General features: G+C 34.9%; 1 protein-coding gene across 1 annotated transcript; it reads left to right on the forward strand.

Annotated features, from left to right (window-relative positions):
* The first annotated feature begins 711 nt into the window (after nucleotides 1–711).
* On the forward strand, nucleotides 712–27645 carry LOC138318315 (spermatogenesis-defective protein 39 homolog). The gene is made up of 19 exons (XM_069260573.1): nucleotides 712–747; nucleotides 10696–10764; nucleotides 12656–12782; nucleotides 14409–14531; nucleotides 16364–16468; nucleotides 17001–17089; nucleotides 17445–17513; nucleotides 17827–17919; nucleotides 18094–18230; nucleotides 18432–18459; nucleotides 18674–18747; nucleotides 19059–19149; nucleotides 19716–19850; nucleotides 20049–20090; nucleotides 21177–21266; nucleotides 21574–21660; nucleotides 22042–22131; nucleotides 23469–23573; nucleotides 23910–27645. The coding sequence occupies exons 1-19, from the start codon at nucleotides 730–732 to the stop codon at nucleotides 23928–23930; spliced, it is 1593 nt and encodes a 530-aa protein (XP_069116674.1). The 5' UTR covers nucleotides 712–729; the 3' UTR covers nucleotides 23931–27645.
* Nucleotides 27646–27770: the final 125 nt, after the last annotated feature.

Here is a 27770-nt window from a genome sequence, read left to right on the forward strand (position 1 = left end):
GTGTCCATATTGCATCAGTAGTCTATATAATTGTCGATGTCAGTTGATGAATTTCATGATAATAGGGTAGGCCTATAATACAAGTTTCTTATAGGTCCAATATTTCCCCTAACTATTAATAAACTGTATAAATTATGATATCATATTGTCGGTAATTTTTGGCAGGTTACTTTCGCTATTTTGAGAGACATTGCAAATGGTTGTTATGGTCATCGAAATGATAACAATAACATAAATTAAATGTAACAGTTAGGCCACCAGCGAAAGTTTAATAGCCTACGTTAAAATTTTCATTATATTTACTGATATAACTAGCCTAACATTCTCAGATCACTGTAGGCTGCTGTATACAGCACATTAAAGGATCTTCATTACTAAATAACCGATATTTGACAACGAAATTGCTTTAATTTGTTTTCTTTAAGTAGATCTAAGTTATGTTTACGTAAAGATAATTCTGTGAAAAAAATACAACCGCAGCATTACTTTTCGAGAAAAAAATTCAAATAAACTTAGAAAAATCACTATAATTAGCCTAGGCATGGACCCTGTAACGTAAAGTATTGGATAAGTTAGCTAAATAAAATTAGGAAAAAATGCTGAAAATAAACTAATTTGATTGCAATGCTCAAGACACTTTCCGTGCAAAGTGAGCGTAAAGAACGACAACTCTGGATAGCGATTGCACCAGGGATCGTACGAGTAGCTTCCCTTTATTAGATTTTCAAGATGGCAGCTTTCAGAAAGGTTTGTAAACTGATGCTGACAAACTGTATATGCACATATTTATCAATCGTTTTAGAGACTAAATATATAGCTACAAACATTTAGTAAATATTTTTGTTTCTAAAGACATAAAATATGCGACACTAGCTGATAATCTATGCGTGTTACATAATTTAAATGTCGTTTCCTACAGCTTCTGCTCAACTTGGGTTCAATAATAATAATGTCTATAGATTATATAGCCCACCCTCTATTACATGCCTTATTAATTTATGGAGGCCCAGGTTAACAATGATTTTAACAATTCTTTTAAAAAGACCATTAGCTACAGGGGTGTCTTCATGTTTATTTTATTTTATTTTTGATAATGTGTACCCACAACGGCTAGGACCTAATCCTGCTACCAACAATGTTAGAGGTAGGCCTGTTATAGCACGACGAGATACTTTTGGAACATTACGTCGTGACAGTCAGCAAAACAACGTCCGATAAAAAACGACTGACCAGTCGACTCTCATGTTATGGGAGTAGACCTAATCCCTACTGTAGACCTATTGACAAATTCTGGCAAAATGGTTTTATTTCTGAATTGTCAGTTTTACAATGCCGACAGGAATTAAGTATCTAAAAGGAAAATTTAACTATTAACCCTTAGAGTGCCACGGAGCCTCAATGAGACTCTTGGCGTATTCCCTTGAGTGCCAAAGGGCCTCAGAGAGCCTCACCCAGATTTAAACGGTTCAACAATGCCAATGCAATGACGTCACAGATAACATGACATCATGCATAGATAGCATGATCGTCTGAAGGCTATTCCATGTAGGCCTATGTTTTCTCTATAAAATGTATGCACTTTTACTTTTTCTTTGAGTTTTCCCGATCTCATTTATGAACAGATTTCTACGAAATTTTACACGAAGATACATACAATATACAAGAATATATTTTAGACACATGCATACTAGTATTTGACTCACATTTGGCATGCGAGTGTAGCTACTGCTTCCTGATATAATGGATTCGTACGACTTTTTGTGCCATAGGTACAAATATTTTAATGTTGTTTTTTGTTAAGTTCAGGCTAGTCTATTGAATTTTTCTGACTTATCAGTTGGACATACATATACATTATTGTAGCGAAAAACTGCGGGAGTTACGTGTATACGTATATTCCAAGCCCACAGCCCTCGGTAGATGCCTTCTAGGGTAACGTCAGGCACCCGCCACAATACCCGAGTTTTGATTAAGATAGAGTGGGTCGTCGAGTAAAACACAATTCAACGCCGTAATAAAGTTCCACGTGTATTCAGCAACAATAGCATTTACAGGATACTGTTACAGTTCACAGGATAACCACTTCGCTCTCTTTAGCATAGAAACGTGCACTTGAACAATAATCCAAACTAGCTAACACTTGAACTCCTTCATTTAACCCAGCTAACACCTGAACTCCGTCATTCAAACCAGCTAACACCTGAACTCCGTCATTCAAACCAGCTAACACCTGAACTCCCCGAGCTTCAGTTTCGTGCCCCTTTTATACCAAACATGCAGGAGCGCTGCAGGAGCCTGCAGGAGCGCTGCAGGAGCGCAGGAGCGCTGCAGGAGCACCCCGCTCCTTTGCAGGAGCGGTGGGCTCTGGTTACCAAAATTGACAATAACACTATAAAACATAACACTTAGAAAAACGATTAGCCACAAGTAAATGTTGACCGTGTGTAATATAGATGTGGACACTGGCAGATTTTCCAGACCGATGTAGCCATTTGTTATAGATAATGGGGATGGGAGGCGATTAATACCTCTCAAATAGAGGGGGCAATAAAATTGAGGGAGCCCCGCAGACGATAAGTGCCACGGCCGTGGATAATTAAAGGGACAATTCGGTCTAAGAGAACATTAAAATTTGTATATATATCAGATAAAACAACTTCTAATGGAAATTACATCAGTCAGTGTTACTGTGATATGCCTGAAACGCCTATGGTGGTGACACGTGTGTGAAATATTCAAACTTGCTCGCTGTCCGCCATTACACACTGTGGTCGAACTTCTTGTATGCCGAACCCTGTCCCTTGCTCTTAAAGTAATGCAACTTTTGGCTAGAACTGCTCAAATCGCTCTGACAGTAATGTGTTTACCTTATTTGGTGAATTGTCTTGCCTAAAAATCATTTTATCACCTTCTCAGTGGTTATGTAGTTCATTTGTTTAACGTGCATGACTTTGGCTCGGGTATGGGTACAGAGTTAATATTGTACCTGCTTAATCGTATTGATCAAAGATTTGATATTTCAACGATATTAATTAAAATACTTAACAATGTTGTGGAATTTGTCAATGTTTTACGTTATATGTTTCATAAGAAATGTAGAACAATACATTTATGCTATAGTTTTTATAAGAATTTGCCTGAGTGAATTGTCTCTTTAATTACTTCACGGATTAAGGGTCCAGCGTGTTCCCCATCTAATTACCAGCTGTCAACAGATAGATGCGCTATAGAAAAGCACTAAATAATGATGTATAGACAAATACTACAGAATATAGAGAAACACAATAGAAAATATAGAAAAATAGTACACTTCCCCCTCCTTTGAAACACTGAACTTCCACTGTTCAGCTAAACGCTTGCCCGTTTAAAACTCCTTATCCCTATAAAGACGTTAACGTGATTATGAGCATGAATACAAAAAGAAAACATTATTTACATCCCATACCAAAACTAAACTACATCTAAATAGCATCTAACAACATCTCACATCTATCAAGCATGATAATCATCGATCTCCCAAAAACTACGGAGACATTACCTAGTCCCTACTAAACTAACATTACACTTGGATATTACGTATACTGATACCAGTAAAATAAAATGTTAACTACAATCATTAGTTCCATGTACACTACTGTAACAATACCAATACTATACTGGAATTACCCGTCTACGTTAACAATGTCAACTCATGATCATCTAATTAATCGGCCTGAATAATCGGGAGTTATCAACTTAACTTGTAACAATTCATAAAACAAACTCGTGAAACAAATAGTAACTCGTCGACCGGAAGTTCAGTTTTACATAATCAATCCAAAGCTTAAATTCTAAGAAATTCCTAGCACAAAATCTCGAATGATGACATAACGATACTCACACACTTTCAGTCACATAATTATATATCATACATGCATAATTATAATAGAGGCAACGTAATCTGACGAGGAGGACGTTCAAAACAATTAGTATTAAAATTGATCAAAATTAATGCCACTGCCTTACTGTAATAATACAAATAGAATCTACAGTTCCACGTTAATATATAATCCAAAATCATAGCCACAACTTGATATTTATAATAATCCAAAAAGAATATCACAGTTCAGCTTTAGTAATAACCCAAAACAATTTCACAGTTCAGCTTCAGTAATAATCCAGAAGAATGTCACAGTTCAGTTTTAGTAATAATCCAAAACAAGTTCATAGTTCAGCTTTAGTAATGATCCACAAGAATGTCACAGTTCACCGTTTCAGTCCTTTTCTCTTTTAATCGCGTGGGTAATTTTACGTTTGGATAGTTTCTTTATCATTTCTCGTTTCACGCTTGTCAGTGTTTCATAACCACTTTCACTTCCTGACTCTAGATCCTCCGATACTTGTTTTACACTTATCCCCGCGGAATAAGTTTCTTCGTCAACTTCCTTGTATGATTGCATACAATGTGAAGTGAAGTCTTCTATTGACTTTCGATGCTCACTATCGGCTTTAGTTGACACTCCTGGTTCACCACTTCCAATATTGTTCCGAGCCTTATATGGCTTCTGACACAGTTTCCGATCGTCGGAAGTAGTGGATCTGGACCTGTCATTGACTACAAGTTTTTCACGACTTGGGTGTTTATGGGGTGTTCTGGTTGACCTTTTGTACCTGAGTTTATATCCCGTTTCCCGACAAGAGGCTCGGAGATTTTCCCTGGTACAATCGGTTACCCATTTATCCCCTATCCCTTAGTCGTGTTTGCCCGATTGTCACGTTGAGTTGGTTCACTTACATGACTTGGGCGATGATAGCTCATTTCTGTTGTCGGTTTCTTTTTTGAGCTCCGAATACTCTGATGAGACATGTCATTATGTGTGTCTCCCTTACACACACGGTTTCTTTGAACCTTGTTCATATATCTTCTCTCTGCATCAAAACTTCGAAAACTCCGTCACATATTTGACGTGTATTCTCTCTGTATTTCCCGTTCTCCAATGCGTAAATATTCCTCATGAATAGCATTGGACACTGCCTCTGAAATGTTCCTCGGTTTCGTTCTCTTTACCGCGAGACGAAAATCCTCAGTATCGCCACACTTATTTAGAAATGCCTGAAGGGAATGTTCTCTTGCTAAATCAGGTTTGTCCTGATAGGTACGCCTGTACAAATCATCCAAGGCTTGGGCATAATCTCTTAGTGGCTCTCCTTTATTCCGTCATCGTAATCTGGCTTCTTTTACATATATTTCTTTCATGGCTTTGAATACAAATCGTTCGTCCATTTTCCGCAGCAAAAGATTATAGCTGCCTTTGTATAACGGTTGTAGACCATATACATGTCGAAGCCTGACCGCGTAGAGTGGTTAATAGCACTCGTCTTTTCTTTTCATCGTTCCACAAATTAAGGTCGTCAATGTTTTCAAAATAATCGATGAACTCTGGCCATATATCTGTACGTTTTCCTCTGAAAGTTCTTTGTACTTTGTATTCAAACTGACGTGGTTTTTGGAACGGAAAGTTATTGCAATTTCGGCACACATTTGTCTCACTTGCATTGGCATGGTCCTTACTCCTGTTGAATTTAAAAGTATTCCACACTGTCATGATGAGTAGGAATAAAACAAAGAGTCCACAGGGCATTCCTAGCTTTGTATATTGTTGCATGTAACTGGGGGCGTTATCATGGCTCCAGTAGATCAACCAAATAGCTAATCCAGATTGCACAATCATTAAGGACAATGTGCACATCAACAGCGAACAGCACAATCTTGTCGCGTTTTCTGGATCGGATCTGTGAAGGACGTTGAATCTTTCATCTTGACGGCTCCTGTTTAGGGGAGTTCTAGCCGCCATCCTACATCTGGGTGTACTGGTGTCACACGGACTAAACGGCGATACGTCGAGTCCTGAATCCACTAGAGGTGATTTATCCTGCTCCATAACAAATTGACGTGAATAATCTCAGACTAATCCCAATGCGCTGCCACCAATTGTAGCGAAAAACTGCGGGAGTTATGTGTATACGTATATTCCAAGCCCGCAGCCCTCGGTAGATGCCTTCTAGGGTAACGTCAGGCACCCGTCACAATACCCGAGTTTTGATTAAGATAGAGTGGGTCGTCGAGTAAAACACAATTCAACGCCGTAATGAGGTTCCACGTGTATTCAGCAACAATAGCATTTACAGGATACTGTTACAGTTCACAGGATAACCACTCCGCTCTCTTTAGCATAGAAACGTGCACTTGAACAATAATCCAAACTAGCTAACACTTGAACTCCGTCATTTAACCTAGCTAACACCTGAACTCCGTCATTCAAACCAGCTAACACCTGAACTCCGTCATTCAAACCAGCTAACACCTGAACTCCCCGAGCTTCAGTTTCGTGCCCCTTTTATACCAAACATGCAGGAGCCCTGCAGGAGCGCTGCAGGAGCGCAGGAGCGCTGCAGGAGCGCAGGAGCGCTGCAGGAGCACCCCGCTCCTTTGCAGGAGCGGTGGGCTCTGGTTACCAAAATTGACAATAACACTAAAACATAACACTTAGAAAAACGATTAGCCACAAGTAAATGTTGACCGTGTGTAATGTAGATGTGGACACTGGCAGATTTTCCAGACCGATGTAGCCATTTGTTATAGATAATGGGGATGGGAGGCGATTAATACCTCTCAAATAGAGGGGGCAATAAAATTGAGGGAGCCCCGCAGACGATAAGTGCCACGGCCGTGGATAATTAATTACTTCACGGATTAAGGGTCCAGCGTCTTCCCCATCTAATTACCAGCTGTCAACAGATAGATGCGCTATAGAAAAGCACTAAATAATGATGTATAGACAAATACTACAGAATATAGAGAAACACAATAGAAAATATAGAAAAATAGTACATTATTATATAATATTTAAATGATATACCAGATAGTGCAAATATAAAAGTGTAGATGTCAGATGATCGTGTGACTCAAAATTTCATGGAGAAATGGCGACAAATCGTGCCATTTCAGGCTGGCATATGTTTCAAGCAGGACAACTTTTTATAAATATTACAACTCATTCTTGGTATATAAATGATGCATTAATGTGATTTTGAATTAGGACCAAATATTTTTGATGAAATTCATGCAAAAAACACGCAAAAGTCAATCCTAATGCAATTCAATTCAGTCACTACGTTCACTGATATTGACTTTGTAATTGTTTGTTTGTTTGTTTTTTACTATTATTTTTAATATCAGGAGACGCCAAACATTCATAACATGACGGTTAACATTTATGTATCAATTACATAATTTTTCTAGACGGGAATATACAATGTAGTGAATGTACATAAACTGCTTATTGTGAGTGATCTTAGCCGGAAGATATGGGCCTTTATTGATATAAACTTTATCTTATTCTCAGATCCCTGTGTGTTTAGCAAAGTAGACAAACAGTTCAGATATTGTTACAGATGTTGGTATCAACTAAACTTGATACTGAAATTAAGTGACCAACGTGTAAGCGTTCTGGTTCTATTATGCATACGAAATACGTGCTTTATTTCTAGACTCATGGAAAATAATTACATATTATGGGACTTTAATGTCACGCTATTCATTGTATACATGTATATTGTAATTCCAATCCGACAAATTGGGTACCGTGGTGAGTGTATATTTATAGATTGTGTTGGAAACAACTTTAAGAAATATGTATACATTTTTGTATATCCAGTAAGAATGCAACTCTTAATAACTTATGATATAAATACCCCTACGCTTACCGGTACATATATATAGAAAAGCAGGACGTAACAAAAGGTATGTGACAGACAATATGCCCCATCCCATTTTTATGGCAGTGGTATTTATATCTTTATCTTTAGTTTATTTTTGAGTATTCATAAACAAATAATTTCTTAACAATTATACAAATTTCATGCTCTATGAGTCACAATTTCATAACCCATTATATAAGATAGCCAAATACAGTGTAATCGGTGGCGGATGCTTGTTTTTCAAAAAAGAAAAAGAAAAAAAAAACAATTAACTTTTTTTCTACACATTTTGTTATATATGCATTTAGATTTGGTTCCGTAGTGATTCATTTCCGTCGAACTCATAAAATATTTTGTTCATCTTCTAACATTTACTTCTTTTATATTCAATATCAGGGCTTGAATTTCAAACTGTTTTACTTGCATTTTGCAAGTAGATATACCAGAATAGCATGTGAAAAGAATATGGTGGTTTTTATCAGGGACTGTAAAAATGGCATAATGATTGTGAAAAATTGTTGTATTGGAAAATATGGGGACCCAGTTCTTACTATAAAGTTGTTGATATACATTATGTACTTTATATATATACACTTCACATCATCATGCAAAAATAAAGGATTTTATACATAACAAAACTGTAATTTGAATATAGATATTAATTATAAGTAAAAATATGTTTTAGCAAGTAAAAATTTAGGGCACTTGCTAGTTTTAGAAAGTGACAAAAAATGTAAAATTCGACCCCTGAATATTACAATGAAAACAGAGACAAATCAGCACCAGAGTTAACTTGACAAATATGCATTCTACGTTATGTATATGATCGTCTTTCCTCACAACTTTATAACCTAAGTACATATAAATACATATCGGCAGTCAGTTTTTTTATCATCCTTGAATTATGGAATTATCTATATTCTACGACTATGATATTATCAGGCATCCCACTAAGCTTCGGCGTGAAATGTTACTGATTTAAAGTCAATTAAAAAAAAAACAAACAAAAAAACAACGAAAAATGCTACATTCCCAGTCCGATGACGCGACATCATACAATAGTCGATTGTGTTACTGTGATGTCATATCTGTTCAAATTTCAAAGATCTAGAGGTCTATTCGGCCTTGGCACTCTTTAAAGAAAAGCATGTGGCACTCAAAGAGTTAAACTGTCAAATGGGTTCTTTCTTCACATGCGTCTCTTCTGATTTTATTTATATCCAATTTTTTTTTGTTCGTTTTCGTTAAGGTGTGAACAAAACCCATTTCTACTTGATCCTGCTTAAGACAAAAACTCCAGTCAAGTCATCATCAAACAGACTATTTTTAATTTCTGTGTTCTTTCCAAATACATCTGTCCAATTGGTTTATTGAAACTTTTTTGAAATTTTAAGTTTTATCCGCTGTCCAACCTATTATCTTCTGCATCTGAAACAGAATCAAAGCGGCAACACTAAAATCCAGAGTGAAAAACACGGATGACTTGTGATATCATGATCAGTCCGGGGAGATAACTCATATCGGCCTGTCATATCAAATTATGACGTCATAACGTGATATCAGCTTGGATGCTGATATGACGGCGTGGAAAGTACTAGTATCACATGGGCAAAATATTAATGTTCATTATCAAAGACAAAAGTGGGACAATAGATGATTATTACATGTATGTATTCTCGGTGATTATCGCCAAGCGCTTAAAAAAAGATGTGATAAAAGGGGGCGCTTAATTACTAGAAAACCAAAATATAAGTTGGGAATGAAAAAAGCTGTATTTGAAGTTTTTCAGTACGGTGACTCTACCCCCATTATAGGTGTTTGATGAAATACTTAAGTATTGGAGGAGAACTGGCTGACTCAGGGGGTATTTACAATGTATATAATAACTTATTCTTTATAAGTGTGGAGAGGGGCTTATAGGGGGAGGGGTAATAATTATTACAGCGAATATGATACTAAAATTTAGATCAAATGTTATAGTGCATGCACCTGAAATTTCTGAGTTAACACTGTAAAATGAATAAGTTCTTACTTAATTAACAGCTGTTACACTCTGATGCAAAAAAGGTATGACTTTTAATTAATAACAATACAAAAATGTGAACTAACATGTCAATTGTCATTTCATTGATTTCAAATCTAAAACAAACAACATCACTATTAACAATACATTGAACCCTATAATTTGCGGTGCTGTGCATGTGTGTGTATGTATTTTGTGTTTATTCTCATAGATAAAAATGATTTGTTGAAATTGTTGTGTGTGAGGTTCGACTTTCACATTACAAGTAAACTGATTAAAGATATAGAGTGTGACACTCTAATAAATTATAATTATTATAAAATTTATTAAAAATAAATCTTAATTTGAACATGATTCATGTATTATAAGTCTTAATTATAAGTTGTTTTCAATGTCTGTCTTAAATCTAGGAATTCTGTTCTTGTCTTGAGGAAGGAATTAAATGAAATAGACTTGTTTGGAGTGTTTAAGGTTGATGAATTGTTCCTTTACTAAACACCACAGATTTGTTTAATTTGCTTTGTACATATGTTTTAATTAACAGTCACTATTATATAAAATGAGTGAAAATCAAGAAAACTGCTTTTATGTTGGTGCATATATATATATAATGATGATAATGTATGTAAAATGTACTTGCACCATAATGTAGATAGCAGAAACGCTAACATATGATAATCATGATCATACAAAATAAAAAACAGCGGGCTTGCAATTGCTAATATACCAGTAAGTACACTCTTAAAAATTAATTACATTTAAACTTTCCAACATTGTTATATGTAGCATAACATTTTGGAACATTGAAAAGAACATTATGGTATTGTCAAACTATTTAGGCCTAATTATAAGGCAATAATTGATATGTGTTTAACTTTTTGTGAAACATTAAATTATTATACCATATATGTTTTGTACATTTCTTTCCTCAGGAATCACATGATGAGGATGATGATTACTGGTCTGGGAAGAAAAAGAAAATCAACATCTTTGATGATGATGTAAATATACTATTTAACATTTTTAGCCCACCATCTATTCAAATCGCTTTTTGTCCGTGGTCCGTGGTCCGTCCGTCCCTCCGTCCGTCCATTAACAGTTCTTGTTATCGCTATTTCTCAGAAAGCACTGAAGGGATCTGTCTAAAATTTCATATGTAGGTTCCCCTAGGGCCCTAGTTGTGCATATTGGATTTTGGGACCAATCGGTCAACAAGATGGCTGCCAGACAGCCATCTTGGATTTTGATAGTTAAAGTTTGTTATCGCTATTTCTCAGAAAGTACTGAAGGGATCTTTCTCAAATTTCATATGTAGGTTTCCCTTAGGCCTAGTTGTGCATATTGCATTTTGGGACCAATCGGTCAATAAGATGGCCGCCAGGCAGCTATCTTGGATTTTCATATTTAAAGATTGTTATCACTATTTCTCACAAATTAGTGAAATTACTGAAGGGATTTTTATCAAAGTTCATATGTAGGTTCCCATAGGGCTCTAGTTGTGCATATTGCGTTTTTAGACCGATCGGTCAACAAGATGGCCGCCAGGCAGCCTTCTTGGATTTTGATAGTTAAAGTTTGTTACCGCTATTTCTCAGAAAGTACTGAAGGGATCATTCTCATATTTCATATGTAGGTTTCCCTAGGGCCCTGGTTGTGTATATTGCGTTCTGGGACTGATCAATTAACAAGATGGCAGCCAAGCAGCCATCTTGGGTTTTGATAGTTGAAGTTTGTTACTGCTATTTCTCAGAAAGTACTGAAGCGATCGGTCTCAAATTTTATATGTTTGAAAAAGTTTGAAAAGCAGAGAAAAGATCCCTCTTTCCATTGTCAGACCTAGATCATTCTTTGGTGGGTGCTAAGATCCCTCTGGGATCTCTTGTTTAGACATCCCTTTTAAATTATTTTGATTGCTATAAAGGTTTTTAAAGTCCTTAGCTTCTATTGTTCAGAACTCTAAAGATTTTCAAAGCTTGATCTAACAGAGAAAATTGCTATTTCTTCCATTGATTTTTTAATACAACGCGACTAGCGTTTGTATTAATGCTATCCGCTTTACTATTGATGTGTAGGACTGAGTAGGACTTGCCCTACAATGACATCTAGTGGTGACCTCTTGAACCATTTCATTCATAAACTTCCATTCATAAATTCCCTATTCATTGAATAATATTCCTTTGTACCAATCAGTAGTCATGGGAAGACTGCCTTCTGATTGGTAGAACACACAGAGTGTGTATAGAATACACAGAGTGTTATATAATACACAGCCCATCTATGTCAACTGTTGCCTGCTGGTGACTCCTCTGTCCATGGCCAAATCACATAATCTCTGTTAATGATAATTCAAATTGGACTTACTATCTAAGGCTTATAGACATAAGAGTTTTAAAGTAAACTATTCACATGCCCTTTTTGTGTACTTTAAAATGGTTTTACATGGTTTTACCAATATAAGTGTATGTGCAACATAAGAAACAAGAGTATGTTTAAGGTTAAAAACTCATTTTAATGAAGACTTATGTTTTCTTTGTAATTTTCATGTAGGAACTTTAATTAAGAAAAATGTCAAACAAAACAGATGTATTTTCTGTGATCAGTTGAATGTTCTTGAAATAATTGATATTAAAGTCTTTATGATATGGTTTATATATTTTGATTTTGGAAATTCATTTGATTTCATTCTATTTTTCTGTTTCTGCTGCGTTGTATTTGCAGTACTTTGAGTACTTTGATTTTTAAATTATTCTTATATATGTCAACATTTGTGTTTTGCAATATTTAAAGAACCAGTGGTAACAATAACAATCTGATTTTGCTTGATCAGCTATTTGATATTTGATGTTAAACAATCATTGATTTTTTTACTTAGATTTTTCCTGATTATTTTAGGTCAGTGTTGAACAGGCTGACCAAATGGCTAAGACCCGTGTTTTGTTGAAAGAACAAAATGACTTTGATGAGGAAACAGACACCATCAACTGGGATGGTTCTAGCACAGCTGTTACAAGCACAACAAGTATGATAATATGTTTGATGGTTTATAGAACTCAACATAGAAGTACCTAATATTTAAATGTTCACAAAACAAATTAAGAGAAAGTAAAAAGAAATGTACACTACATGTATATATATTATCTTTTTATTGGACTTGGTTGATCATCAGTGACCAGGTAGATCATGATCAGTCGGTGGAGCATATGGCTAGTGTTTGGAGGTCTTGGTTCAAATCCTGGTCTAGTCACTAGATTTTCTCCTCTCCTATTGTATAATTGGCAAGCTTGCCGACTCCTGTTTCAAGCATTGGGAGTATGTTTATAACACTAGCAGGGGATATGTGAACTTGTGAGTCGTTGTGTCTTCGGGACAAAGACTTGGAGAAAAGAGTAAGGAAAGTAGCGGAACTGGACTAGGTGGATTATGAAATAATGTAAATAGAGAAAAAGGTTCAACAACATTGTAGATGCAAACCATATCTTAGCAGTCTCTTATTCTTTGCTTCAATTTGTTCTTTGAAAATATCAGTTAATTATGATTTGCATGTTATACAAACATGAATCTTCTATTTATATCAGATATGTATTATAATTAAGTATCTGCAATATAATACATATAATAATTTATGCTGTTTTGGATGAACACTCTGCACTTCGATAGTGCTTTTACTGTTTAGCGTTATGATACAATCTTAAAAATATAGTAGCTATATTATTGTAAGCATTTGTGGTAATTTACTTAGTCCTAGGTACGCAATGAAATCTCCTGCTTGCTGCTTCTACCCTTCCCTTATTTTTACATGTATAGATATGCCAGTATTAGACATATCAATGTTTTGTAAACAATGTCTTTTGTGATTTTAGAAAATTTACACAACAAAGAAAACACAATTTGACTGTAATAATTTAAGTATGCTCATAGTATATAGAGATGGACAGTAATAATTTAAGCATACTCATAGTATATAGAGATGGACAGTGTAATAATTTAAGTATGCTCATAGTATATAGAGATGGACAGTGTAATAATTTAAGTATGCTCATAGTATATAGAGATGGACAGTGTAATAATTTAAGTATGCTCATAGTATATAGAGATGGACAGTGTAATAATTTAAGCATGCTCATAGTATATAGAGATGGAAAGTTTAATAATTTAAGCATGCTCATAGTATATAGAGATGGACAGTGTAATAATTTAAGCATGCTCATAGTATATAGAGATGGACAGTGTAATAATTTAAGCATGCTCATAGTATATAGAGATGGGAATTGTAATAATTTAAGCATGCTCATAGTATATAGAGATGGACAGTGTAATAATTTAAGCATGCTCATAGTATATAGAGATGGACAGTGTAATAATTCAAGCATGCTCATAGTATAAAGAGACGGAAAGTTTAATAATTTAAGCATGCTCATAGTATATAGAGATGGAAAGAAATATTTTATTGTGGTACTTTGTATTGTGAATGATGCTAGGAATGCTGAATGAGCATACTGTGCTTCGATTTCAAGATATTCTATCTTGTTATTTTTGTGATTTCCATTTTACATTACAATGAATAGAATGCTTATGCAATGATTGTATGCATGTTATTGTGACCTTTGACCTATCCACTTCCTTTGCCTTGAACTGCTTCCCAAAGAACAAAGCCCTACAAAGCCAGCACCAGATGTAACCCCCAAACAAACCCTATCGCCAACACAGTCTCCCAGTATGTCTAACCTGAGGACCCAAACCCATACAAGGTCACAAAGTGTCACATATGGTAAGTTGTAATCAAAATTCAAGATCATTGTACAAGTCAGGGTTATTACAATACAAAATTGAAAATGTCACAATCACCGGAAGGTGAGCCTAATCAACAGTAAATCATACTTTGCCCACATCATAAATTATTTGTATCTTTACATTTACCAAATACATTTACATAGACTATTGCCATTTGCATTACCTTATAAATGGTAATAGTCTATTTGGTAAATGTAGAAATACAATGGTTTTGAGATACATAAAATGATATGGGTAAAGTACAATTTACCATGGATTAGTCATATCTCCCAGTGATTGTGACATCACAAAAATTGCATCAAATTAAGACGTCACAATCACTTGTAGGTGAGACTGCTTGATGATAAATCATACTTTACTTATGTCATTTCAGTATCTCAAAACCCTTCTATTTCTACATTTAAGTGGACTAATTGCCATTTATATGCTAATGAAAACGGCAGATGGTGAATGTAGATTTTGATACAATTTTGACCAGTTATATGGAATTTCATATCAAACAGATAATTTTGATATATTTAATTGATTTAACTTTGATATATGAAGCTGATGATGTGTTGGAATGAGCCTTGCTAGCTAGTCTGCATACAGTATATATGAAGCATTGAGCTGATTTGGGCATCCTATCAGGAATTCATTGTATAGCCTTAGGTTATGCCAACATAACAAACCTCAGTTCAAACATTACCTCTTGTCAAAAACAGCAAAATAACGGCTGATAAGAAATTAGTTGACCAGTCGACGCATGTTTTAAGAGTATAGTCTTATGTATGAAAATATAAAATGGAAGTGTGATTTTTAATAGTAAGTGTGGGATAGAGGGCATGTTGATGTTATACAATGATGTTTATATCCTGTTACAGACTCTTCACACACCCCCTCACTTAATGAAGGTGAAGGTTACATTATTCCATTACACAACATAAAAATAAACTATAATAATTTTGAAAATTCAGAGCACTTTTAAAGATAATAACCTTTGCTTATCAGATAAATAACACAGGTTATCAGATAAATAACACAGGTATTTTTAAACATTTGTAGTCAGGATTTATTGCTGTTTATCCTTAAATTATTGCAAATTTAACTACCAAAAATGAGCTTTAACTCATTAGCCATCATGCATAGAAATTGTACATCTTAAGATATCTTCTTGGTAGCATATTATAGACATTGCCAGTAATACTGGTCTGTAAGAAAACATGATGAAGAAAATCCGCTATTTGCTTATCAGTATGTAATCCATTTAATGGTACATTGCAGTTTAAAACATTGAGGTTCTTGTATTAGTAATGAATAACAAGTTAGAATATTAGTTTGATTACATTTAAATGTATGATATATAATTGTGACATAATTGACTAGATTGTTGCATGTCAGCATATCAATATTCTGGCTCTTAAGATACCCAGTAAGACTGCATGCTTTGTTTGCATGAAATAATGCCATCATGTAGTTACTGTTTACATAATAATATTGTAACTACTCACATTACACACATTGCATATTTTGTATATCAACTTATATGCAGAAAAAAAATGAATACATTGTATTTGCATGGAAACTAACTTTTCATAACATGCCATATACACAGATACTTCTGATGGGCTCTATTTATCTCCATTGTGAATTAAGGCACAGATTTGACTCAGAATAAAATAAAGCTGCACATAGAATTGTATCGAGTTCAGCAATATTAAATTATCTGATGATCTGTTTAATATTCTAGAAAATAAGTGAGTTATTATTAAGAACACAGAATATAAATCAGATAATCATAACTTAATTGGTTTGCTTATATTTATAAAGGTATCAAACCGACCATATCAGTACAGCCAGCCTCAGTCTCCAGTACCTACAGCAAGTCTACAGAGCGTCTCCCAAACTCCTCCTCTAACCTCAGTCTACAGGAGGGTAGGTATCGGATGTTCTCTAGTATGATATATTGTATATATACATGTATATCTTTATCAATATACAGCAAGTCTACAGAGCGTCTCCCAAACTCCTCCTCTAACCTCAGTCTACAGGAGGGTAGGTATTGGATGTTCTCTAGTATGATATATTGTATATATCTTTATTAATATTATACAGCAAGTCTACAGAGCGTCTCCCAAACTCCTCCTCTAACCTCAGTCTACAGGAGGGTAGGTATTGGATGTTCTCTAGTATGACGCATTGTATATATCTTTATTAATATTATACAGCAAGTCTATGGAGCATCTGTCAAACTCCTCATTTACCCATATTTATGTTGATCATATAGGGTGGGTTTGGTTAGAATGAGTTAGCTGGTTCTCCTTTAACATCTGTAAACCATTACCTAAACTTTTAGAATAATCAATTACAAGCATTCAAAAACAACTCATTGATCGCTGTCTTTGATTGGTTGATAACCTAAAACTTTTATACTCTGGTCATTATGGTGATGTGTCTATATCTTCAGTGGTGTCCAGTAGTGCTCCAAAAGGCCAGTCTTCCAATGACAGAGCTAAGATGGCTGAAGAGATCCGTTTCCTACAGCGATCATTAGAGGTATGTATCATCTATGTCACATACTCGAATAATAGCATGTACAGTGTCATATAGTAAACATTATACAATCACAACTCAAATATATTTTACATTATTCAGAGATTTCTAATACGTCTTACTACAACCAGTCGAATCACAAACATCAGAAATGGTAGCATAAGGGACAATGATATTGAATGTGATTTAAATATGATGATTTTGATATAAACACGTAAGAGTGTGACACAAGTTGTAATTTTTTTGGAAATTGTATCAGGGGACTGAACATGTGTATCACAAGTCAAACACCATGAGAAATGTCTCTTTGGATTTTGATTTCAACATGAATGGTTTTTTTTTTTTTAATGTGTTACAGAGAGCCAAGGAGTCTGGTACCACCAAGCTCTCAGTGAGTGACACTGTCCGATGCATCATAACAGGGGAGGTAACTAAACATTCTTGACACTTTTGATATCTCCTGAATGTCATAATAATAGCAGATTGAGAAACAACAATTGTTTTACTTTGAGTCAGCAGATGCCTTTGCCATACCTGGGAAGCCAACCCAGTTATTCTGGTTAACTGCTAGAAAACTATCAAAATTCCATCTGACTACCAAATAGCCATTCTTGATTTCTGTCCCTGATATATGATATTTTCAATCCATGTCCATATACAAATTCAAAATTTCTTTATCAAAAGCATGCTAAAATCATGAGACTACTATAAATGACATTGTGATTTATTATGTGTTGTAGCCGTTTAATTTGGAAGCCTACCGGTCACGAGAGGAAAAGCTAGAGTTGCTGGATAAAGCAATTAAAACAAATGATGGGAATGCTATTATTACTGTAAGTTTGATTGATAATGGAATCATACTATGTTTAAATTATGTTACTGGTTTTAAATTATTACAAAAGGAAATGTCTCAAATACTTGACATCCAGTAAGTGCTGGTAATTACGGGAGATGCAACTGAAAATTATAACGTACCGATAAAAGTAATTTTCTTGTATCTGTTGCAGATTGTGCTGTTCGTTCAGAGAACCATCAAACCTTCTATATTTAATATGGAGATAAAGAAGAGACCCGTCGCAGTGAACCATTATATTAACTATCTGAAGTACCATTATGATTTTGAGGCTGTTGTAGATTTACTGGGGTAAGTCAACATCAGTACAGTTGTATGCAATCTATAGTGTAGTTTCATTTTCTGTCTGTCATAGATGCATATTTTAAAGTTTCAGTCACATCAAATCAAATTATTGAATGTGTCTTTATACCAAGTAATGTTGAAAATATATTTTGTTAATGATACTACATTTATAAACTTAATGAAATATGTATTACTGATATTTTACAGATTCCTTGGAAGGAGTGAAGAAGCTGCAGTACGTACAGTATTTACAAAGAAGCTGTTATGAATATAGTATAAGTAATGCAGTTTATAGCAACATTGGGCAGGTGTTTTTGATGTCTGTGATTATAATTTTATAACTCATGAGGAGGTTAAAATTGGTTACTTTAGACAGATAGTCCTTTGAGCAAGTTTGACCGATTATGGGTTAACTTTTGTTTTAGATAAATTTTTCCCTTTTTTCCCAGATGTTCAAATACAAGCAAGCTATCAGCACAAGCGATCCTGCTGTTAAAATAAAGAATCTAAAAACCTGTCACAGGTGAGAGTTCAGTGTCTTAATAGCATTAATGTGTCAGAAGAACATTTGTATGCTATTTTAGAAATAATGTTTATGCCTCTGCTATGTAGAAGGGTAAGGGACATATTATGTTGATCATGCCTTCATCCTGTCTTGTCACATCCATCAGTGATGTATGGAGCCAAGGATCATACAGACATATGTAGATATATGGAGATTTAAATCATTGTCCTCTATCTTTAAAAATGTATCTCAAGATTTTAATTAGATTTTTGGTTAATTACAATCTAGCTACATACATGTGTAATTTTATTCTTTATGTTACTCTGTAGGGCCCACTTCTTGTCGGAGCAGGGACTCGCACACAATACTTCCATGTTGGAGGAACACATATCTTTACTGGAACGACAACGACCCATAGAGGTAGGTCCTGTAGCAGTCTGGCACTCATCACTTTATAGATCAAATTAGCTGTGTATAATGTTACAGCTGCGGAACAAACCCATTCTAAGGCCATCTAGAACATCTGTCTCTTGGTGATCAGCATATCTATGGCTTGGATGAACCAAGGTTACAAGCAGATCAGCATTAATATTAAATAAAAGATTGGTTCTGATAAGATTTCATATTGATAACTTGGAGTTATAACAGTTTTGACACGTTTGATATTTCACTTTTTAAGTAGATAGACTTTGGAGGATTGTTAAATTCTGAAATGAAAACTCAGTGATAGATTCTGGTAACTTTGTCATGATAATTTGAGCATCAAACTTGTGACCCGAAAGTTAGGTACCACAATGAATTAGTAGAATGTAGGACACAGGAGCCGAGGCAAACTTGATTTGTGCTCTTATATTATAGATGGAAATTTTAAGCTTCCAGAAGCAGAAGAGCTTCCTAAAATTGAGTGAGTTACAATCGAGTTAGATTCTGCTTTGGTCTTGGTTAGTGTGGTATGTATTAAGTTATCTCCCCTTGTTATAACACAGGATGCTGATGCCAAAGATGAACAGGAAGGAAAGGTGATGATATTTAAGACGTATCCTCGGAAATCTTCCATTATCAACATGTCTGTGATAACTACGTTGTACTATTGCTGTTTCTACCACGCTGGACTCTCAGAGGTGGGTCATAACTAAAACAAATTGTAAGGGAACAAAAATTCTACAAGTCATCTTGAATTTGTAGTAAAAAAATCCTCTCACAATTGAAAATATGTTATGGAGTACAAGTCAACTCCCCTAGTCCCAAAGTCAAAACAAAGGGGAGTTTTTCTTTTAAAAAAAGTTAAGTTGTGTTTACATGCATGTTTTATGTTACAGAATTCCCTTGCAAGTCCAGCTGCTATAAGAAGAGACTACAAGGTACACATCATTATTATGAAAAACAATTCAATCATATTTATTCAGTTAGTAATATTAAACAAAGAATGAAGTATATTTATTGTAATAATATTAATTTTCATACAATTCATCAATATGGCTTTACACTGGCAGGCAACAAACATTGTTTAAAGTACAAAGTCAGTGGTTTAAGGTGAGCTTATGGGATACCGCAGCGTCCGTTGTCCGGTGTCCGGCGTCCGTCGTCCGTCAACAATCGACTTCTTCTCCATAAACACTGGTCGGATTTCAACAAAATTTGAAAAATTTGACTGGTAGCTTCCTTATGGGCTACTAACTGAAAATTGTACAAATGATGGGGCTGATCCCCCAGGGGCCTGAGGGGCGGGGCCAAAAGGGGTCAATTTGGCTATTTCCATATATAAATGACTTCTTGTCTGAAACTAAGCATGATATAGCACTCATAATGCAATGGTAGCATCGCTATAGGGTAGGGATTCCAAATTATACAAATGATAGGACTGACCCCCTGGGGGCCTGAGGGGCGGGGTCAAAAGGGGTCAATTTGGCTATTTCCATATAAATGACTTCTTCTCTGACACCAAGCATGGGATAGCACCCATATTGCAATGGTAGCATCCTTATAGGGTTGGGATTCAAAATTGTGCAAATGATGGGGCTGACCCCCAGGGGCCTGAAGGGTGGGGTCAAAAGGGGTCAATTTAGCTATTTCCATATACATTGTAAACGACTTCTTCTCTGCAACTAAGCATGGAAGAGCACTCATAATGCAATGGTAACATCCTTATAGGGTGGGGATTAAAAATTGTACAAATGATAGAGCTGACCCCCCGGGGCCTTACACGGCGATAGACGCGGGGCCAAAAAGGTCAATTAGGCTACTATTTTCATATAAATTACTTCCTCTTTGAACCTTTGTATTGGATAGCATATTTGTATGGTATCAATAGCATCATTATATGGTTGTGATTCAAAATTAAACTTTTGGAGTCAATTTTGCTCATTTTTCTAATTGTGAGAGTCTTTGTGATTATAATTACTTAAAAAAAAACAGGTGAGCGATGGGCCTCTTGTTTTTTTGCACAGTTGACTGACAAACAGTTTATGTGGATTGCTTTGAGTGCCAGATCTAGACTAAAACAATGGAATGGGATTGAGGAGCTGTTTATGACAAAGGTAGTGTACTGGAGTGAAATTTAAAAATGTATTATCTAAACAAAATGAGAATTAACATTTTCAGGTAGATGGAAATGTTATTCAACCTGAGAAAATCTTAACATGTTTGTACTTATAGATTAAATTGAATTGTTTTCCATAAAGATTTGAATTATACATATTGTGGTATTTCATAAAGACAAGGAAAAAAACTAGATTTCAGCATAAATCCACACTTCAGGGCTAAAAAGGACCATTTGCTATGCATATTCGTGATAGATTGAAGATTTTCTACAGTTACTATAAGTTATATATCCTCCTATTATAGGGTTGGTTTGGAGGCACTAAGACCAAAGCTGTGATAGGATTTGATCGTGTATGTGAAGTTCTACATAATACCAGTGCTCCATTAGATGTAAGTATCCATTACATTTATTTCATTCTTACTACCTAAAATTTTATCCATACCCTTATATTAAACCAATGGGCGCACTGATGAATGATTTTTAAACTTTCACCTCTTCTGTTACATCTCATTTGACATGATACTTAGCCAAAGTCACTAATTCATGTGCCTTTTGTAAAACCAGAACTTCGGTAAAACATTCTGTAGTAGTTGCTTAATAAAAAGAATTTTTCTTCTGCTAATTATTTTTTTTTGTTAAATAGTTATGAATTTTGTCAGGTAGAAATATAATAGAAATATTTTGTTATTGATATCTTGACAAAAAATGTACTGAAATATTCCAGACCTTATCTAATAATTGATGACATGAACTGCTTATTTTCACTGCAGATACTCTCCAAATACCTCAGAATGGTGGACAATGCAGAGAAAAGAATCACACTTGCCAAAAAGTTTAAGTGCCATGATATTGTTGTTGATGTAAGTTATAAATGTCATCGGTTGTTTATTATTATCACTAATCAGATGAAGGGGAGATAACCTGGTATAATTTATAAAGATAAATTTGCTTAATACTTCATTATTAGGGCTTTTCAACTAAAAAAAAAATTCTTCTTCCAGGTGAGTGACGCGATATCGGCCTCTTGTTTTTTCCAAAAATGACACAGTTGACTGACAAACAGTTTATGTGGATTGCTTTGAGTGCCAGATCTAGACTAAAACAATGGAATGGGATTGAGGAGCTGTTTATGACAAAGGTAGTGTACTGGAGTGAAATTTAAAAATGTATTATCTAAACAAAATGAGAATTAACATTTTCAGGTAGATGGAAATGTTATTCAACCTGAGAAAATCTTAACATGTTTGTACTTATAGATTAAATTGAATTGTTTTCCATAAAGATTTGAATTATACATATTGTGGTATTTCATAAAGACAAGGAAAAAAACTAGATTTCAGCATAAATCCACACTTCAGGGCTAAAAAGGACCATTTGCTATGCATATTCGTGATAGATTGAAGATTTTCTACAGTTACTATAAGTTATATATCCTCCTATTATAGGGTTGGTTTGGAGGCACTAAGACCAAAGCTGTGATAGGATTTGATCGTGTATGTGAAGTTCTACATAATACCAGTGCTCCATTAGATGTAAGTATCCATTACATTTATTTCATTCTTACTACCTAAAATTTTATCCATACCCTTATATTAAACCAATGGGCGCACTGATGAATGATTTTTAAACTTTCACCTCTTCTGTTACATCTCATTTGACATGATACTTAGCCAAAGTCACTAATTCATGTGCCTTTTGTAAAACCAGAACTTCGGTAAAACATTCTGTAGTAGTTGCTTAATAAAAAGAATTTTTCTTCTGCTAATTATTTTTTTTTGTTAAATAGTTATGAATTTTGTCAGGTAGAAATATAATAGAAATATTTTGTTATTGATATCTTGACAAAAAATGTACTGAAATATTCCAGACCTTATCTAATAATTGATGACATGAACTGCTTATTTTCACTGCAGATACTCTCCAAATACCTCAGAATGGTGGACAATGCAGAGAAAAGAATCACACTTGCCAAAAAGTTTAAGTGCCATGATATTGTTGTTGATGTAAGTTATAAATGTCATCGGTTGTTTATTATTATCACTAATCAGATGAAGGGGAGATAACCTGGTATAATTTATAAAGATAAATTTGCTTAATACTTCATTTCTAGTTCTAATTTATATTTCTTAATACATTTGATGAGAAATATATTGATTAACTTTTGGTTAATTCTTTTGTATCATTTACTATTCTACAGACATATGTTGCTATGAAAGACAGAGCAGAGCTGATAGATTATGCTAAAAAGTTGATAGCCCATTCAAGAGAGGCATATTATGCACAAGATGCATTGAAGAGCACGGTAGGTTATATAAACTTTAAGCATGTATTATGGAACATATGTCTTAATAGATATGAAATATACTGATAAATGTTTCATGGTTTCAATAGTCAGCTTTAGCCTCATGGTTGATGTGTCAGATCATGTACTTGGTTATTTTCTGATTTTGAAATGTAAATCCAAAGTATTTCACTAGCTCTCTGCCTTTTCTGTTTGGTCATAAATTTGAGGTGACTAAGTCTTTGAAATATATCACAGAGATAAAATAATGATGCTGTATATCTCTGGTATTATATCTATAAAGTTAATCAACAGTGCTCCTGTAGTTGTATAATTCACGGTTATAATGTGTTTCAGACTGTCAAGTGGAAGAACTGAGATCCTGAGCTACATGTGCTGTGCCCGTTATAAGCAGACTGTGATATGAAACCCTCCACATTGTACAAAGATTTCTACTGTGATTTCCAAGGACACATTCCCTTTATATGTGTTGATCTGTGATTAAATGACATACAATCCTTTCTCTGTTTTACCGAGAAACCTCTCGTCTTCAGCTCTATACCATCACTGTTGGGTCTATAATGATTTTTAACTTGAAGAGGGAAATTGGGTAACTGTTCACAGTGATCAAACCATTATGTTATTATAACCTACCCGGTATATCATTTTAATTAAATGAATTAACTTTATAAATCATATATATCAAATATATGTGTTGTACTGTAGAGTATGTGATTCAGTTAAGTTTTGTATCCAAGAAAATTATTTAATTTATATTAAAAAGTAAACTGTAAAACATATATCATAATAATTATACATGTATATATACAACTGTTACCTGAAATTTTATCGAGACAAACAATACTTGGACAGGATTTATTATTTTAATGTACAATTATTAGGAAATTCAGCAGCTGTAATCTGTGGAATAAGATAAGAGTCATGTTTGTAGAATTTTAAATACTTTCATTTTTAGGTCATCTGACGGGAAGGGTCAGGATGACCTATTGTCATCATGCACCGTCCGTCGTCATGCGCCGTGCGTAAACTTTTCATTCAAACGACTTCTTCTCAATAACCGGGAGACCCAGGGTACTCATATTTGGCCTGTAGGTTGCTTGGATGGAGGGCTACCAAGTTTGTTCAAATGAATGACCTTGACCTCCATTCAAGGTCACAGGGGTCAAAAAGGCTAAAATCTTTAAACGATTTCTTCTCAAGAACCAGAAGGCCCAGGGTACTGATATTTGGCCTGTAGGATGCTGGGATGAAGGGCTACCAAGTTTGTTCAAATGAATGACCTTGATCTTCATTCCAGGTCACAGGGGTCAAATAGGCTAAAATCCTTTAAACAACTTCTTGTGAATAACTAAGATTCCTAGAGACCTGGTATTAGGCCTCTAGTATGCTGGGATGAAGGGCTACCAAGTTTGTTCAAATAAATGACCTTGACCTTCATTCAAGGTCACAGGGGTCAAATAGGCTAAAATCCTTTAAACAACTTCTTGTGAATAACTAAAAGGCCTAGAGACCTGATATTAGGCCTGTGGCATGCTGGGATGAAGGGCTACCAAGTTTGTTCAAATGAATGACCTTGATCTTCAATCAAGGTCACGGGGGTCAAATAGGCTAAAATCTTTTAAACGACTTCTTCTCAAGAACCAGAAAGCCCAGGGTACTGATATTGGGCCTGTGACATGCTGGGATGAAGGGCTACCAAGTTTGTTCAAATGAATGACCTTGACCTACATTCAAGGTCACAGGGGTCAAAAAGGCTAAAATGTTTAAACAACTTCTTCTCAAGAACCAGACGGCCCAGGGTACTGATATTGGGCCTGTGACATGCTGGGATAAAAGGCTACCAAGTTTGTTCAAATAAATGACCTTGACAGTCATTCAAGGTCACAGGGGTCAATTAGGCTCTAACCATTTAAACAACATCTTGTGAATAATGAAGAGGTTTAGAGACCTGATATTGGGCCTGTGGCATGCTGGGATGAAGGGCTACCAAGTTTGTTCCAATGAATGACCTTGATCTTCATTCAAGGTCACGGGGGTCAAATAGGCTAAAATCTTTAAATGACTTCTTCTCAAGAACTAGAAGGCCAAGGGTACTGATATTGGGCATGTAGCATGCTTGGATGGAGGGCTATCAAGTTTATTCAAATGAATGACCTTGATCTTCATTCAAGGTCACAGGGGTCAGATAGGCTAAAATCTTTAAATGACTTCTTCTCAAGAACTAAATGGCCCAGGATACTCATATTGAGTCTACAGCATGCTGGGATGAAGGGCTACCAAGTTTGTATGAATGAAGGACCTTGACCTTCATATAAGGTCACAGGGGTCAAATAGGCTAAAATCTTTTTAAACAACTTCTTGTGAATAACTAAAAGGCCTAGAGACCTGATATTGGGCCTTTGACATGCTTGGATGAAGGGCTATCAAATTTGTTCAAATAAATGGCCCTGATCTCCATTCAAGGTCATGGGGGTCAAAAAGGCTAAAATGTTTAAACAACTTCTTTTCAGGACCCAGAAGGCACATGGTACTGATATTGGGCCTGTAGCATGCTGGGATGAAGGGCTACCAAGTTTGTTCAAATGAATGACCTTGACCTTCATTCAAGGTCACGGGGGTCAAATAGGCTAAAATCTTTAAATGACTTCTCAAGAACTAGAAGGCCAAGGGTACTGATATTGGGCATGTAGCATGCTTGGATGAAGGGCTATCAAGTTTATTCAAATGAATGACCTTGATCTTCATTTAAGGTCATGGGCGGCAAATAGACTAAAATCTTTAAATGACTTCTTCTCAAGAACCAGAAGGCCCAGGGTACTGATATTGAGCATGTAGCATGCTGGGATGAAGGGCTACCAAGTTTTTTCAAATGAATTACCTTGACCTTCAATCAAGGTCACAGAGGTCAAATAGGCTAAAATCTTTAAACGGCTATGTTGTATTGTACTAATAGTCAGATGACCGTTAAGGCCCATGGGCCTCTTGTAAAGAATACAAACGTCCTATTCCTGGTACAGAGTGTACATACTTTTTCACTGACTTGATGTATGCTTGTATTGAACTTTTTCTTACGAGATAATGAAAAGTGAAATTACTGTTTACGAAATGCATTCTGTAGTGCTAGAATTTCATAAAGTCAAATCCAGCTCAAATCATTCCTGTCATTCTATGAAAAGACAATTTGTTGTAGCTTTGTGCCATATACTGGGATTTGTTTGGCTAAAAGTGTTGTATTTGAAAATACTCTGCTTTATACCAATTATGTGCTAATTGTTGATTTCTTTTTACTTTTTCATCGAGATTTATTTGTTGTTGTATTTTTATGCACATTTGTTTGTTGACGGTATGCAATTTTATAAATATCGCTGTGGCAATATGGTATGTTATTATGTATGTTATAAGACTGTGGTACTGTGAGATACTCTGGATGTTAAACAAAAATAAGTTAGAAATACCTGTGTGTCATTTTTTCAGCATTGAACTGAATTCTTCAGGTGGGTTAGCTTAGTCCGATAAACCTGCTTATATTATTAGGCCTTTTCAATTTATTTAAAAAAAAATTTGGTTTAAAAAAGTCTAATATTATAGGCAGGTTTAGTGGACTAGGTTTACTGGTGTATAGTGATTTGTAAGAAAGACTAAGGAAGTTGGATTAGACTGTAGTTAGATTTATGTAATATTCTCACAGCTTTACACACTGATTTACATATCTGCTTTTTAGTTTTTGTCTCTGTTACAAACACCAAGAACATGCAATTGTCTGTTAGTGATGGTGTAACATTACACTGTTGATGCATAATTTTGTTTATATTTCAATCATGGAATAAATAATGTAATGTCTACTTGATGAGGTTAACTGAGTGCAATTTTTGTCTCGTCTTTGGCGATAGTCAGAGACGACAAGACAGAGGTGTTGATTTCCTAGTGCATGCTTGGCATCAACATTTACTGTTCACATTCAAATACTTTTTAAACTTTGTCAAATTAAAAGAGGCGAGTACTTGGGTCAATGTATCTCAATTGAATTTTCAAATTGAGAAAGAGAAGAAGAAATAAAAAAAAAAAAAGTACATGTAGCTAAAACAGAAAGTCATGTGGGTTTTAAAAGACAACTTCTTTAGAATTAAGATTGTAAAATTTAGTTGAATTTATTATAATTTGTAATAGAGGAAGCACTTCATTGTAGATTTATTTGCG

This window comes from Argopecten irradians, chromosome 3, assembly GCF_041381155.1.
Source record: "Argopecten irradians isolate NY chromosome 3, Ai_NY, whole genome shotgun sequence".
Classification (NCBI taxonomy): domain Eukaryota; kingdom Metazoa; phylum Mollusca; class Bivalvia; order Pectinida; family Pectinidae; genus Argopecten; species Argopecten irradians.

What these genes read in the sequence shown, in the direction of transcription:
- LOC138318315 (XM_069260573.1), top strand. An exon ending in GATGCATCATAACAGGGGAG is followed by an intron (nt 17,514 to 17,826) that starts GTAACTAAACAT and finishes TATGTGTTGTAG; the next exon opens with CCGTTTAATTTGGAAGCCTA. An exon ending in CTATAAGAAGAGACTACAAG is followed by an intron (nt 20,091 to 21,176) that starts GTACACATCATT and finishes TTTTTTGCACAG; the next exon opens with TTGACTGACAAACAGTTTAT.